Source organism: Zonotrichia albicollis, chromosome 5, assembly GCF_047830755.1.
Source record: "Zonotrichia albicollis isolate bZonAlb1 chromosome 5, bZonAlb1.hap1, whole genome shotgun sequence".
Lineage (NCBI taxonomy): Eukaryota > Metazoa > Chordata > Aves > Passeriformes > Passerellidae > Zonotrichia > Zonotrichia albicollis.
Window position 1 is genome coordinate 72,908,268 of NC_133823.1, and position 13,847 is coordinate 72,922,114.

At 43.3% G+C, this 13,847-nt stretch overlaps 1 protein-coding gene across 2 annotated transcripts in view; it reads left to right on the top strand.

Annotated features, from left to right (window-relative positions):
• Positions 1–13,847, top strand: part of LOC102065129 (N-deacetylase and N-sulfotransferase 4) — a 62,962-nt gene that overhangs the window by 29,393 nt on the left and 19,722 nt on the right. For both annotated transcript variants that reach the window (XM_074542074.1, XM_074542075.1), the window contains exons 3-6: positions 3,263–3,350; positions 5,417–5,571; positions 11,382–11,567; positions 12,476–12,604. In XM_074542074.1, coding sequence (XP_074398175.1) covers positions 3,263–3,350; positions 5,417–5,571; positions 11,382–11,567; positions 12,476–12,604 — 558 coding nt within the window. The remainder of the gene's footprint in view (positions 1–3,262; positions 3,351–5,416; positions 5,572–11,381; positions 11,568–12,475; positions 12,605–13,847) is intronic.

The window sequence follows — 13,847 nt, forward strand, 5'->3', positions numbered from 1 at the left end:
TGATAACCTCTACACTTCCCTCAGCCACAGGTGTTTTGACCTTTAATTAAAAGGAAAATTTGTTGTCTTCCACTCAGAAGGCAGCAAATAATGAACTCATTAAAATGAGGTTACTGTTCAGGCCTTAGAGCAATAAGAGCCAAAGTCTTATTAGCAGCTAACAATCCAGAACATAGCACATAAATAAACCTAATATGGCAGAGCAAAATGCCTTGGTGCATTAAATTTGAGCAGAATCAAATGTTTACAGTCAATGATGTCTGGGGCATGAAGTCTTAATGTACTTAATGAAGGAAAGCAAATTGCTTCTTATTAGGCATGAAATGTTCCTGCAGAAATCGCCCCAAAAAGTTTATTATGTAAATGAGGGATAGAGTTAGAATTAACAAGGACATAGCAGGGAAATATCAACTTCTTCCTAATAGATGCACCAATTATGAAGAATAAAGACACAGCAACTTCAAATCTAGAAAAAGTAATTATATGGATTAATGTAAAAAGCTACTGAATGCAATGTAATGAAGAAACTGTATCTTGTGAGTGTCAGAGAGAAGCTTCGCTGACAAAGCAAAGAATCAATTAATAAGGTTAAATCCATGAGTTTTGAGAGATTCCAGGCAATTAAGGGCTTACCTTAAGAAAAGCCCTGTCTTTGCTTAGCCAGGCATAGAGATGTGCCTGTTTGTCCCTGCACAGTGTGCTCCATGGCTCTTTCCTTGGAAAGGGATCATCAGTAAGCATGATCTGTTCAGCCATCCAAAAGCAACCACGTGTGGTTCCACAGGGAGTGCTGGGTTCACTCCACAGGCAGGCAGTGGGGACAGGGGTGGGATGGAGATCCGGAGCCCCCAGGGAAGGGGGGGTGCCTGTGAAGCCAGGGACAGCAGGCAGAGTGGGAACAGCTGTGTGGCACCTGGCCTTGGGACGGGATCAGCTTTCCAGCCGTTCAAATTCAACAGACCTTCTCCACCCTGCAGAGCCTTCAGCATCAAATCAGATAAATACCTTCTGCCTCCCATGGAGCCCGGGCAAATCCTAGGAAGGTTTCTGGCCCTGGGTGCCAGGGATATGCAGCTTCTCCACGCTTGCATTAAAAATAGGGAAGGCAGACCCTAATCACCTAAAAAGTTGTTCCATATTAAGACATGAGTGCCCTTCCTCCAAACAGACAAGCAGTGACAAAATGAGTTTGGACTGCCCTAGCTGACAATATCTTCTTAGCATTAAATAGAGGGGAGGTCATGACAACAAAATTGAGCTGCCTAGTATATGAATTAATATGCATATATGGAAATTGAAATGGCAAGATAAAAGCCTTTAGGACCAAGCCAAAGCCAGTTTGAGTGACAGATTTGCCCTTTAGACAGAGGAAAATGCTCGGCACGCTGCAGGTTCCAGGATTCACATCTTAATCCTCGCTCTGTGTTTTTAATGAGGCCAGGCTGGGCTGGGAGGCTCCTGCCTATCCTGCAGCTCTGTCACCTTGCTGAGATGTGAGGGGAGCAGGAGAGGAGCCCAGGTGATGAAATGATGTTTGCTCCCTGCCCCTTCTCCTACTGCACCTTAAGTGATGATAATTTCTCAAGATGTTCTTCCCTCAAAGGAAAATTAAATTGATTTTGCTCAGCCCATCAGTCTTTCTCAACATATCGAAAATGCTCTAGATAGCTTGGAAAATTATCTTCTAAAATATAACGACTGTGATTCTACGCTTCTGACTTTAATGGTGTCAATTTAGTGGGGATTTTTACCAGCTGGGGATTTTCCTCAATGTCTCAGCTAACAGTGGTGTTCATCTCTGAGGTTTTGCATTTTAGTGAACGTTTACTTGTTATATATTATGTAAATATAGTCCCATATGTGAGATTGTCACAGGATTGAAATAATCAACTTACAAAATGTCTGGCAAGATAGGCTGGAAACCATACAACCACCTTAATATTTAATGCTAAAGCACAAGATTTACTGACTTAAGATTGCTTTATTTCCTTCGGCAAGGAGAGGAATTTGCTTGGTGACTGTTGCAGCTGATAAACACTATCTCAATTTTACATCTTCCTTGTCACTCTAAGTATGTTTCTATTTTAAAAACTCAAGGCAGATGCACCCTGCCTGGAAGTCTGTTGTATTACACTCACACACCTCAGCTGCTTAAACCCTGCTTTTGTGGTTTATCCTGCACTGGAGATACTTCTGGTTTCTGGTCCTTGCTTAAATTAGACCAAAAACCTATTTTCCTAAGAAGTTAAGGGAAATTATGACCATAGAGAATGTAATTTTTTTCAAATGAAGGACATTAGCTAGGCTGGGGTAGGGTGTAAACCACTGCAATCATTTTATCTTCGAACTCTGCAAGAACAGGAAGGTCCAATCAATAGGAGTGTTATTAATAGATAATAGGAAAAGTTCTCAAGGGCCACATAATGGAGGCACAGAAAATGGGTGAAAACAGAGTTTATAACCTATTCAGCATTGGCAAGGCCAACAGGGAGAGAAATGCACTCCCCATCTCACATGCAGCACCCCAAATTCCAGGGGCTGGGAGCCCAAAGCAGATCCGTGCACAAGGAGCAGCTCCAGGAGCAGGGCAGAGCTAACAACCAGTAGCAAACATCAAGTAAAGCTCACACAGGTTTAACCATCTTCTCCCTTTCCCTAGGAGCTGGAAATACGTCCAGAACAAAAACTGGACCAGTGGCCAAGACTATTTCTTCCATAAGCAGCACCCTTTGCTTCCTTTCATTTCCAGTGGGCTTATCTTAGCTTGGAGGAGAGAATATAAATAAACATAATTAAATTAAAAATGCATTTATGACATGGACACAGCTTCTACCACAGGCCAGAGCTGAAGCTTTGCTCATTCACACTTAAGCCTGAATTTGCTATTCAGACACAGCCCAAAATGGTCCTGCAGGTAAGCAAATCCCAACACCTTCATGCCTAGATGATGAGCAGTACTCCTAATTTTATTTTGTGGTTTAAGCACATTTTATCAAGCCTCACTAATGAAGTGAGCCAGTATATTGCTGCCTCTGAGTGGCAGGGTTTGGGTCCTGCTATGGATCAGTGTCCCAGGGGAAAATGTCCTGGGCCAAGGCACAGAACCATCACCTCCTTGGACACTCCCACTACCTTTTCTAGCCCATCAAACTCTCATGGAACAAATTAAGCTCTCTGTAATAGACCTATAAAAAAAAAAAAAAGATGAGCCCAAAATAATATTAATTTTTCTAAATCCATGTTAATTTCTTATTTATTTCAGGCTTTACTAGAGACTCAAAATTTACTGCGCACTCAGGTTGCAAATTTTACCTTCAACCTTGGATTTTCAGGAAAATTTTACCACACAGGTAAGAAGGAACTTCATGCAGTTAAATAGGTGACAGAATTTTAAATCTACCTTTAAACATTCCCGTTCTAAATAATCAGAGGCTCTGAGACATCGTTTTCCCAATCTTTTATATTTCATCATACCTATCACACCTGAAAAACCTTACTCTGTCTCCTAAGGAATTAGAGAGATCTCTGCAACCACTTTGCCTCCTTTATAACACTAAGATTTACCACCACACATCGTTCAGGAAAACACCAAGGGCATCCTTGTGTACCTGAGCAGTTCATCCATAGTGTGTCTTTACCCCTTTGGACACTGAAGTGGTGGAACATCTATTTATTCTTCTTTAAAACAGAAAGGATTACGCTTCATCTTGGTTGGGTTTTGTTATAGTAAAAGTGCAAAGTTTTATTAGGTGTATATCTAAATGTACGAAAAAAATAATGGGGAAAAGTAGTTTTTTTTCAAGAACGACACTCTACTTCACAAGTTAATAAGGCACTAAATTGACCTAAATCTACAATCTCTTCTTGTAGTTCTTTTTGTATTTCAAATACCCACTTGTTTCCTCTCCATCCCTAACTTGGGCTTATCAAAGAGACCCACAGCTGCCTCACAAACTCCATTTTCTCCCTGCTCTGCCCCATTTTGAAGGCCTGGGTTAAGTTTCTTCACTTGCCCATGCCTGAGTGACTGCAAGTGAATCACAAACCCCAAAACCAGCCAGCAGTCCCTCCCAAAATGCAGGGCACAGAGGGAGCAGCCATCAGGCCTTTCTTTCCAGTATGGAATTCTCCAGTAAACAAGGCTGTTTTCTTTTTCCTGCAGCACTCCCATCATAGGGGAGCAGCTTCCTTAGAACTCGCAGAGTGCTGCAGAGAGGGAAGCAAAGGGATTCAGTGACTCTGGGAGAAAGGTTCAAAGTGCTGCTCTCCTTGTGTAGTGGCATTCTTCAAAAACCACGGCAGAAATGGAAAATAAAAGCCAAGAGCTGAAGTGCAGGCACTGAACAGGGATCTCTGGATGTTCCTGCCAAGTAAACAGTGACATCCGTGGAGCTTTCGCTTCCAATGAGTTTTGCAAAACATGAAAGGGCCTGTAAGAAGACAGGGTTTCTGTGTTTGCATCAGGAGACTGGTTTTGGCAATTATTTCTTAGACTGAAACAAAATGAAAGCATTCCAATTGCAACAAACACAAAGGAAATGTGCTAAAAACCAAATATTGCTGCGTGGCTTGAAGGTGAGGTTACTGGAATGTCACTGTGCCTTTCCAGGCTGGAAAAGCAGGGCAGATGTGTCTGCAAATGGTGGCAGCAGCATTGTGTCCTCTCTCAAATTGAAGGTTTTCTTTGTCACAGCCACAAATCCTCGCTTCTGCCTGAAGCAGGTCCCCTTCACTAACACAGGAGATTTTATTGGGTTTCCTTCAAGATTAAATCTGGTCAAAATTGAATATTGAACCCTAAGAAATATTTGGAAGCCTTTGCCATTACAGCTTCATGCTTTCCACCTAGTTGTATTTTAAAACTTGTTTCACACTTTAACAGAAATGATCAGATTTCAATTAACCAAGGCTAATAAAGGGGTAGTTACAAGGAGGATAGAAGGGAAGCTTTGTTAAGATTTCATTTTTATCCATATGTTGCCTTTATGGAGAGTACTTGGTATTTAACAGCAACATTATTATCGGGACAAAATGGAAAATAATTGATACCTTTTCTTTAATACCAAACATCATCATTTGTCCAGCTTTCAAAAGACCTGGAAAGCAGCATTAATATTCCTGGCCCTGTTTTGTCATATTAAATCCATCTGCCAGGTTATGGGATAAAAAGATAGTGTGGCATTAAAATAAAGCAAATAGAGAAAATGGGGAGGGGGTGGTTTTGAAGATCATTATATGTTAAAAAGAAAGTCCTACTGTTTATATTTAATATTCCCATAGTTTGTAAACATAATAGGAACACAGTGAGACAAGCCAAGGACACCAGGGTTTTTGGCAGACTCTTCTGTGTTTAAAAAGCAATTATGGGCCTTTTTTGCTTTCTAGTAACTTTTTTGTTCCTTTCTTCCCTCTGCAGGGACGGAGGAGGAGGATGAGGGTGATGACCTGCTGCTGAGATCTGTGGATGAGTTCTGGTGGTTTCCCCACATGTGGAGTCACATGCAGCCACACCTCTTCCACAACGAGTCCTCGCTGGTGGAGCAGATGATCCTCAACAAAGAGTTTGCAATGGTGAGGAAGAGTTCCCAAGAGATTTACTGGGATGCCTTCACTACCGTGGCCATGCCCTCCCCATGGGTTTCATGCTTGTCTATGCAATACCTGTAATTTACTCAGGCACGCAAACAGAGGCATGAGGTTAGACACTCATCCCAAGCCCAGCCTGTTTGTGACTAAAACTGAATTTTGTCTTGGCCTTTCCCACTGACACAGGCTCTCTGCAGAGGGAGCAGCCCTGGGCCAGCATCCTGGCAGGACCGTGGGGATCAGAATCCGTGCAAACACAGCAGACAGCAGCTGGCCTAAACAGCTTTAGGCAGCACTTTGCACTCAGGTTATCAGCTTGGCAAATCTGCTGCAAAACACTCAGCAAGGCAGGGAGGAAGCTGCAGTGAACTCTAAACCTGGTGTGTGGTTTGGGGCAAATCTTGATGCTGACAAGTGAAGCTTCTGGGTTTCACTGTGTCTTTTTAAATGACCTGCTTGGAAAATGCAGGTCATTGAATACAGCTAACCTCTTGCTGCTATCGACAGATAATTGTGCTTCCCTTTTCCTCATTTGTGCTCTGAACTTCCATGAGCCACCCTCCCCCTTGCCCACACCTCACAGTACTTGTACTATTTGCAGCCTTTTCAGGATAATTCTGCTGGCTTATTGCACATGGCAAAGAGAACCTGAAATCCATAAATGCTGGCTTTGCAAAGACACCGTGTGGTCTCTGCTGAGGCACAGAAATGCCAAGAGCAACCAGAGCTGCTCACAGGAGCTGAGGGACACAGTGGGGCTTTCTCTGCTGCTTTGGGAACAGCATTCCCCAACCCTTCCCAGCTTGCAAAGGCCAAGCCCCTTCCTCCCACCCCTCACATGAGCCAAGGCACATCAGGAAAAAGGCAGAGGCAGATGCCTGAACAAGCAGTTGGAAGCAATTTATTCCCTTGTTTATGGAAATACTTTCCAACCAACCTTTAAAGAAAATTAATTAAAAATGGCTTAACTGTTTACTTGTTATGCCAGACGTGCCTCCCTTCCCATCTCCTGCTTGGCAGGATGGCTTCCTTTCCTTTCTACACTCCTGCTTCCCTGTCAGCCTTCCTGGCACAGCCTGTTCATGCCTTTGGTGCAGCCTGGCCCAGAGACACAAACAGATCTGAGACTTGAAATGCAAGAGTAATTTTTTAAATAATCCATATCTCAAAAATACACAACCCCTTCATCTTTAAACCTCTGGGGAAATTCTAGTATTTTCAGGAAGCGTGGAGTCACCCAGGTCGAGCAACCTTTGGGAGTAAAATCTATAGCATGGCCTGAAAACAGAGCTGGTAATGGAATCTGTTTGTAACTTCCACTCCAAAAAGATAAAGCCTGTGTCCTGAAGGGTAGAGACTCCTTAGGGTGCCTATAAATAAGGAGCTGATGTCAGTGAAAAGCTGCTGTTATTACACTTTTATTTCCTGCTAACATTTCAACAGGGGTTGTATCAACCCCTTGACCTTGAATCTATAGGAGCTGTACCATTTACTTATGAGAACATTTCTTTTCAAAAGGCTTCCTCTGAAATTCTCTCTTGTGGGAGAAATTCATCTTCCCTCTATGACAGCCTCCCTGATAGCTATCAGAGAGGTCCCAGCCATGGCTTCAGAGTGGTTTCACTCCTCCCTGGCTGTCTCATCCTCAGCATCATGTCTTACTCGAGAAAAATTCCCTGTTCGGCAGCTGCACTTCTCTGAGCCCTCCAAGTTAAAGCAAACCTCTTCCCATTATTCTCTGATGTCCAAGGTGGATCCAAATTTAAATTAGACGTCTGGAACAATACATGGAAAATTTGCTTGATGTTACGTGTGTTTTGTCTGTTGGCCACTATATTATAGTCAGGAGAACACAGCTTGATGCTGGTGCCATTTTCTCCTGCATTTCTCATTTATTGACCATATCTCCCTACCTCCTGTTTTGGCTGCACATACAGGTGACACTTTGTGTCAGCTTCTGCAAGAAAAGCTGCAGTAATTATTTGGAAGTGTGAGCACATTAATTCTTCACCTAAGGTGCTATTTCTTTGTTCACTTTTTTTAAACATGGCTAAGGAGGTAACAAGGTTTTCTGGAAGGGAGAGCACACCATTATATCCAAGAACAATACTCAAGGTTGCTGAAGATGCCAAATAACACCCAAAAGTTCTGTTTATTATGACCTTTTGTCTCCTCTGGTTGGTAGATAAAAGCCTTGGCTCTGTTTCACATGGCTTTATCCACACCTCCTAACAAAGCTCTGTAAAATGGAGCTTACAATTGCAGCCCGCCTCAGATAGCCCTGTCAGCACACAGATAGAAATCAGGTACCTAAACAGCTTTTTACACACAGAACTAATTGCTAATTAGGTATCTAATTGCCTTGATCTCAGGGCAGATATGGACACCTCTGTGCATCTGCCTTCGAGGATTCCCTTCCACGCACATTGCATGGAACCAGGAGGCTGCCCTCACCCAGAGCCTTCCAAATTGTTCCACGCATCCCTGGAATATTTATCATTTCCACTGCCTCCGTGGTGAGAGGAAGAAACTTGCTCACATCCTGCAATAAATGTCGTTGCTCTGGATCTGGTAGGCAGCAGGGGAAATTTGCCTGGCAAAATCCTTATCCAAGTGTACCTGAGTGGTGGCCCCATAGCTGCACCAGGCACAGCCCCATTCCCAAAGTCCTCAAAGCCAAATCCCCCATCAAGCATGAGATCCCCAGCCCCAGCAAGAGGCAGAGGTTTTAACTGTGCTAAAGTTACAGGCTATCCAAAGCTTTGCTATCCCAATGTCATCCTATTTATGCAATTATGGATGGTGTGTTCCAGAGCCTACCTAAGGAAGTGGGAAATTAAAATTATTTTGATTATCAGTTGGGTTTGAGTTGATCGTGTTTTGTGGTTTGGGTTTTTTCTCTATCAGAGAATCCCAAAATCCATTAAAAACATTAATGAACAAAATCTCAGAATAAATTTTACAAACTGATAATTCCTCATGTACTATTCTCCTTGTTTATAGGCAATGCAATGGATACACAGAGAGGCAAAAAAATTACTCAAGGGGAAATCTCTGACAGCATATATTCCAAAACTAAAACAAACCAAGCTTTCCCTGCCATCAATAACAAGATATTCCTCCTCCCCCCTTGTACATCCTTATCTGACAAAAACAAGTAGAATGTATCTAATCCAAAGCCTGTCGCTCTTTATTCCATCCCTGGTTTGTTTGCTCAGTGATTATCTCCTGTGCTCATTTGCGAGTACAAAGCCCAAAGCACAGCAGAGACAGGGCAAAAACTGTCAGTGGCCCCACGAGGCAGCTGGGAGCTGACAGGAAGGAGAAACAAAGATGTAGAACCAAACAAATCAATTGAGGACCTGTCTGGCAGCACTCCTGGGCTCCCACCTCCTGCTCACAGCCAACTGCAGATGCACATTAGCACTTCCTCTGCCTGCACCTCCTGAGCTGCTCAAACCACAAGGACAGCAGGAGCTTTTAATACACCAATTAAATCCCAACAATGGCAGGGCGCAGGGACCGCACACTCAAGGCTAAAGCATCTACATGTGATGAAAAGAGCCTCATTTGGCCCGTTATTAATATCTGTACTTCATGTGGGGAAGGAGAGCTGCCCACTGCCTCTAAAAATGGGCTGTGAATATGGGATAAAATCATCCTGTGCAGCAGGATCGGATTTATTCTGCCTCACCTTGTTTTGTTCTGAAATACTCATTTGCTGCATCACCTGCTATCAGACAAAGCCAAAAGGTTGTGCAAACTTAGCTGAGGTTGAATTTAGCTTTTGCATCTAATAAAAGCCTTCACACCTGCACCTTGACTGACTGTGTGCAAAGACCTACAGTAGACATCAAATTTATTAAATTAAAAGTTAGCATTCTTATTTTCTCTAACAATGGCAAATCATACCTACATTCCAAACTAAACCCACAAGTGCAAATTTTGAAATCAAAAAACCCATTTTCAAGGCAAAAATCAGGCAATTGCTCCTTAGAATACACAAGAAAAATACTCAGTGTTTCTCATATCTTGACACACCAGTATACTCCTCCTTTAACACATGAGTTTTCACTCCCAAAGTAAGTTTAATAACAAAAAAATCAGAAAATCATTCAAAGGGGACACACAGTATTTAATTTTCCCAGGTCAACTGCAAATAGAACTGCCCAAAGAAAACAGAATTATTTGATAGTTGTTTCTTCTTAACTCCATATTGGCTATCGGATGTATTTGTGTGATGAGCTATGCAGTGAGCAGGTTTTATTCAGAGACTAACTTGTGCTTTATGTTAAGAACTCCTGAAAAACTGCCTGATTTGATTTGTGAATGGCAGATCACCATTTCAGCATTCTGTTGCCATGGCAATTCCAGCATCAAACAGCCAGGAGATAAACAGGATCTTACACAAATTCATCCAGATCCCTACTTTGGGATAAGTCATCCAGAGCAGCGTTCCTTGTCAACCCCAGGACACATTTGCCTCACATCTCTGTTTCTGTGTGCTCCCTACCCCACATTTTGTGAAGGTTTGTCCATGAAAGCTGAGACAGGGTATTCAGGTTAACAGTTTAATAGTCTGAACATCACAGACCTCCCAGGCATGGCAATAAATGGCCAGATTCAAAAAAATCTTTTGATACAGCTTTTTCCTTTTTACATGTCCATGGCAAAAAAAAAAAAAAATTAAATAGAGAACAGGGTGATTTACCATCTGTCATTATAGAGCTATCCCTCATTCCACCCTTAAACTGACTCATGCCTCTCAAGTAGGTAACAGCATTAACAAACTGAAATTACTTTATGTCCTCAGTAAATGACAAAATAGAGAGTTTGGGTTTCTCTTTTACAGGATCGGTCTGTAACCGGAGGTCTTTACTATAAGGAGTGGGTCATTTAAAGTGGTTGCATTATGTAATGTAGGAATTAGTGTTCCCTACAGATTTAACCTCATTTTTGCCAATGAATCAAAACCTTTTCTTTGTTAAGTACTTGAGGATGCCCAGCAGAACCTGCTGTTCCTGGAATTAAAGTAATCAATGGATAATGTGGGCAAAAGGAAGGACAAAAAAAACCCCATAAAATAATCATCTCATATTTTAGCCATTTCTCTCTGCAGATCAGTTTTAAAGGAGTAGAAAAGGGCTGACGTGTCTGGTAGTACTGGGAGCAAGATGAATTTGTGTCTTTGGAGGAAATTTGCAAGATAACCTATAGATTATATGATGAACACACATATATTTCCATAGAGGAATTGAGCTAAATATAAATATTGATAAAATGTAAAAGTAGTCCAAGCTATTTTTTGCTATACTCTAACACCATGGAAAAAATCAGGAGATTCAGAAGATATGAGGAACATTTACTTATAAAACTAGGAAGGAATCTTTCTCCTATGCCAGAACTAGGAAACAAAACCCCATATATGTCACTGCAACATTTTTTTCCGTCTGTTTACTAGCTTAGTAAATAAGCAGCAGTGGTTCACAGAAGCACAGTGCTTCTTAAAAAGAACCAGGCAAAATATGCGCAATATGTAATGGAACAGGAGGCAAATCTATTCCGTGCAACAGCAATGGAACATAATCCAGAAGGATTACTCCTTCCTCACTCACTGCAGTGTACCCAACTGTAATTCCAGTTCGTGCTACAGTAGGCAAAACTCTGTGTAGGGACAGCAGCTTCTCCAGTGCCCCAGCGTGCAGGAACACATGAATTCCAACATTTGAATGGTGACATGGGAGGGTGTTCTGTGTGTCCCTAACGTGTCCATCCCTGTGGTGCCCACCCTGCAGGAGCACGGCATCCCCACGGGCATGGGCTACGCGGTGGCCCCGCACCACTCGGGCGTGTACCCGGTGCACGTGCAGCTCTACGAGGCCTGGAAGAAGGTGTGGCACATCCGTGTGACCAGCACAGAGGAGTACCCGCACCTGAAACCCGCACGGTACAGACGGGGCTTCATCCACAATGGCATCATGGTACACTGCATTTCCATGTTCATAGCGATACTACTGCGGGGGCTCCAGAGGGGGCTGCTCTTGCTGCAGGCCTCGCCTCTGCCAGCATCCTTAGCATTCCTTAAAATTCCCCAGGACCCAGCAGCTGTAAGGATGCCCAAAGAGTGCATTTGTTAGGCAGTTTAAAAGAGGGGGACAAAAGTCACACAGACTCAGGCAGCTGTAGAATATTCCTCAGAAACTGAATGTGCTCGTGGCCCCATCACTACCAGCCGAGTTGTGGCTGCACTCTGTGAAATCACTAAAAGGCCTAAGACCTCTGTTCCCAGCTCTGCCTCATCCCTATGCAGGAAAGGATTAGAAACCCATCACCTGGGAAGGTGAACAGGTGTAAGTAATCTCCTCCATCACTTCTGCAAAGCTGAAGTTTCAGCTCTGCTCCTGAAATTCCCAGAGGCAGGACCGGGACACCTGCCTGACTCTTACACCCCTCACCCAGGGCAGAGAAGTCTCCTCCCATGCACTTAAAAAAGTGCACAGAGGACAGGAAAACTTAGCAAGCCCTTAGGCCTGTCCTACCAAGCTGGGTGTTCTAAAGTGAACTGACAAATATTCCAAGGGATGGTTTCAAGTCCCAAGAGCTGCTCTGAATATTCCCTGTGCATACCAAGCGCAATTTGCCATCCCCTAAACAAGGCAGAGGGAGTGGCTCAAAAGCAAATTCCTGCAGAGTCCAATTACTGCTGGAACAGACTCCAGATCAGCAGTATTTTTGCACGTGTACCAAATGCTCTACAAATGCAGGTTTTGGTTGTTGTTTTAACTGAGTAAAGCTATATAAAATATTGAATTAAGGGAAACCAAAGTCCTTCCCCAGGTCGATTGTGGCACTGCAATACCTGAATAAGCTGCTGTTCCTCTGTTCCCAGGTGCTCCCTCGACAGACCTGTGGCCTTTTCACTCACACTATTTTTTACAAGGAATATCCTGGTGGTCCTCAGGAGCTGGACAAAAGTATCCGAGGAGGGGAACTGTTCCTCACCGTTCTCCTGAACCCCGTAGGTACCTTCTTGTGCTGCTTTTGGATGTGCTGACTGGCAGGGAGGAGGGAGGGGGAAAGGGAAGGAGATCAGGTTGGGAAATCAAAACCAGGACCACTTGCTCAGACGTAACAAGCAGTTTAGGAACAAAGGAGAAAAGTGTCTTCTGCCAATTTCCAGCTACAACTGTACCTGCAACAATTCCCTGGGAAATGCATTAATTCCAGCTCCTTATTTTTTCCCAGCCTGAAGCCAGGTCCCCCTGAGAGACGTGTGTGAAGCTGAAACCAACCTGCGAGGGTAGAAAAAACTGATCTTGTTCATTTTTTTCTTTTTTTCATGAGCTTAGCTCCTCAGGCACTCCTCATATAGCTCAATGGAAACCCCAGGGCTCAGGCCTGATACCATTCCTCCATCACCAGCTCCTAAAAACAGGTTTTGAGCTGCTAAAAAACGCCTGGTACCATTTAAGACAGGAGCCTAGAGGTGCAAGGAGCAAGCAAAAGAGCCAAACCCCCTCCATGTATTGATTATTTTTTCTTGACATTGTCCTCCCTCCTTCCCATTGCACCCGAACAGGCTGCACCAGGCACAAGATGAATGTCCCTGTCTTTCCAGGTGGCCTCATTTTCAGTGAGTTTCAACTCCAGCACTCATTGACTCCTCTGCAGAGCCAAAGCAACTTCAGGTAGAGCTGACTCAAATCCAGGTCACTTTTATTTAGACACCTAAAAATAGATTTTTGGTGCTATACAGTTAGATGCTGGTGAGTGAACATTTGGCTGGGTAAGTAAGTTGGTGTCCGAGTGGGATTCAGTGGTCTTAGAGAAATGGAACTTTTAAATCAGGAATTTTTCTATACCATACACATGACACCTCACTTGAGAATAAAACAGATCCTTCTTCTTTATCCTGCCTCCCCACTACCTGCACTTCTCTCAGGCTGGCTTTTCCTCCCATGCTTTCCTGAACTGTAGCTTGGAATTCACACTGGGCTTTATCATACTTGGATGAATACCTGTGCTTTTCTCACTGAGGTGATTTCCTCAGATTTGGGCAGTGCAGCAGAGCATGTACAATCCTAACCCCACAAGCAATGCTTAGAACAGCCCAAATTCCTCAGCCCATCTGTGTCCCAATAACTTGAGAGTGCCCTAGATATTGCTGGTGGCATTTGAAAAAACTGCCATGATCAACTTTTGATTAAACAGTTTTTCAAAAGATATATACAAACTCCATCCCTTCCTCAGATCATGGTTAG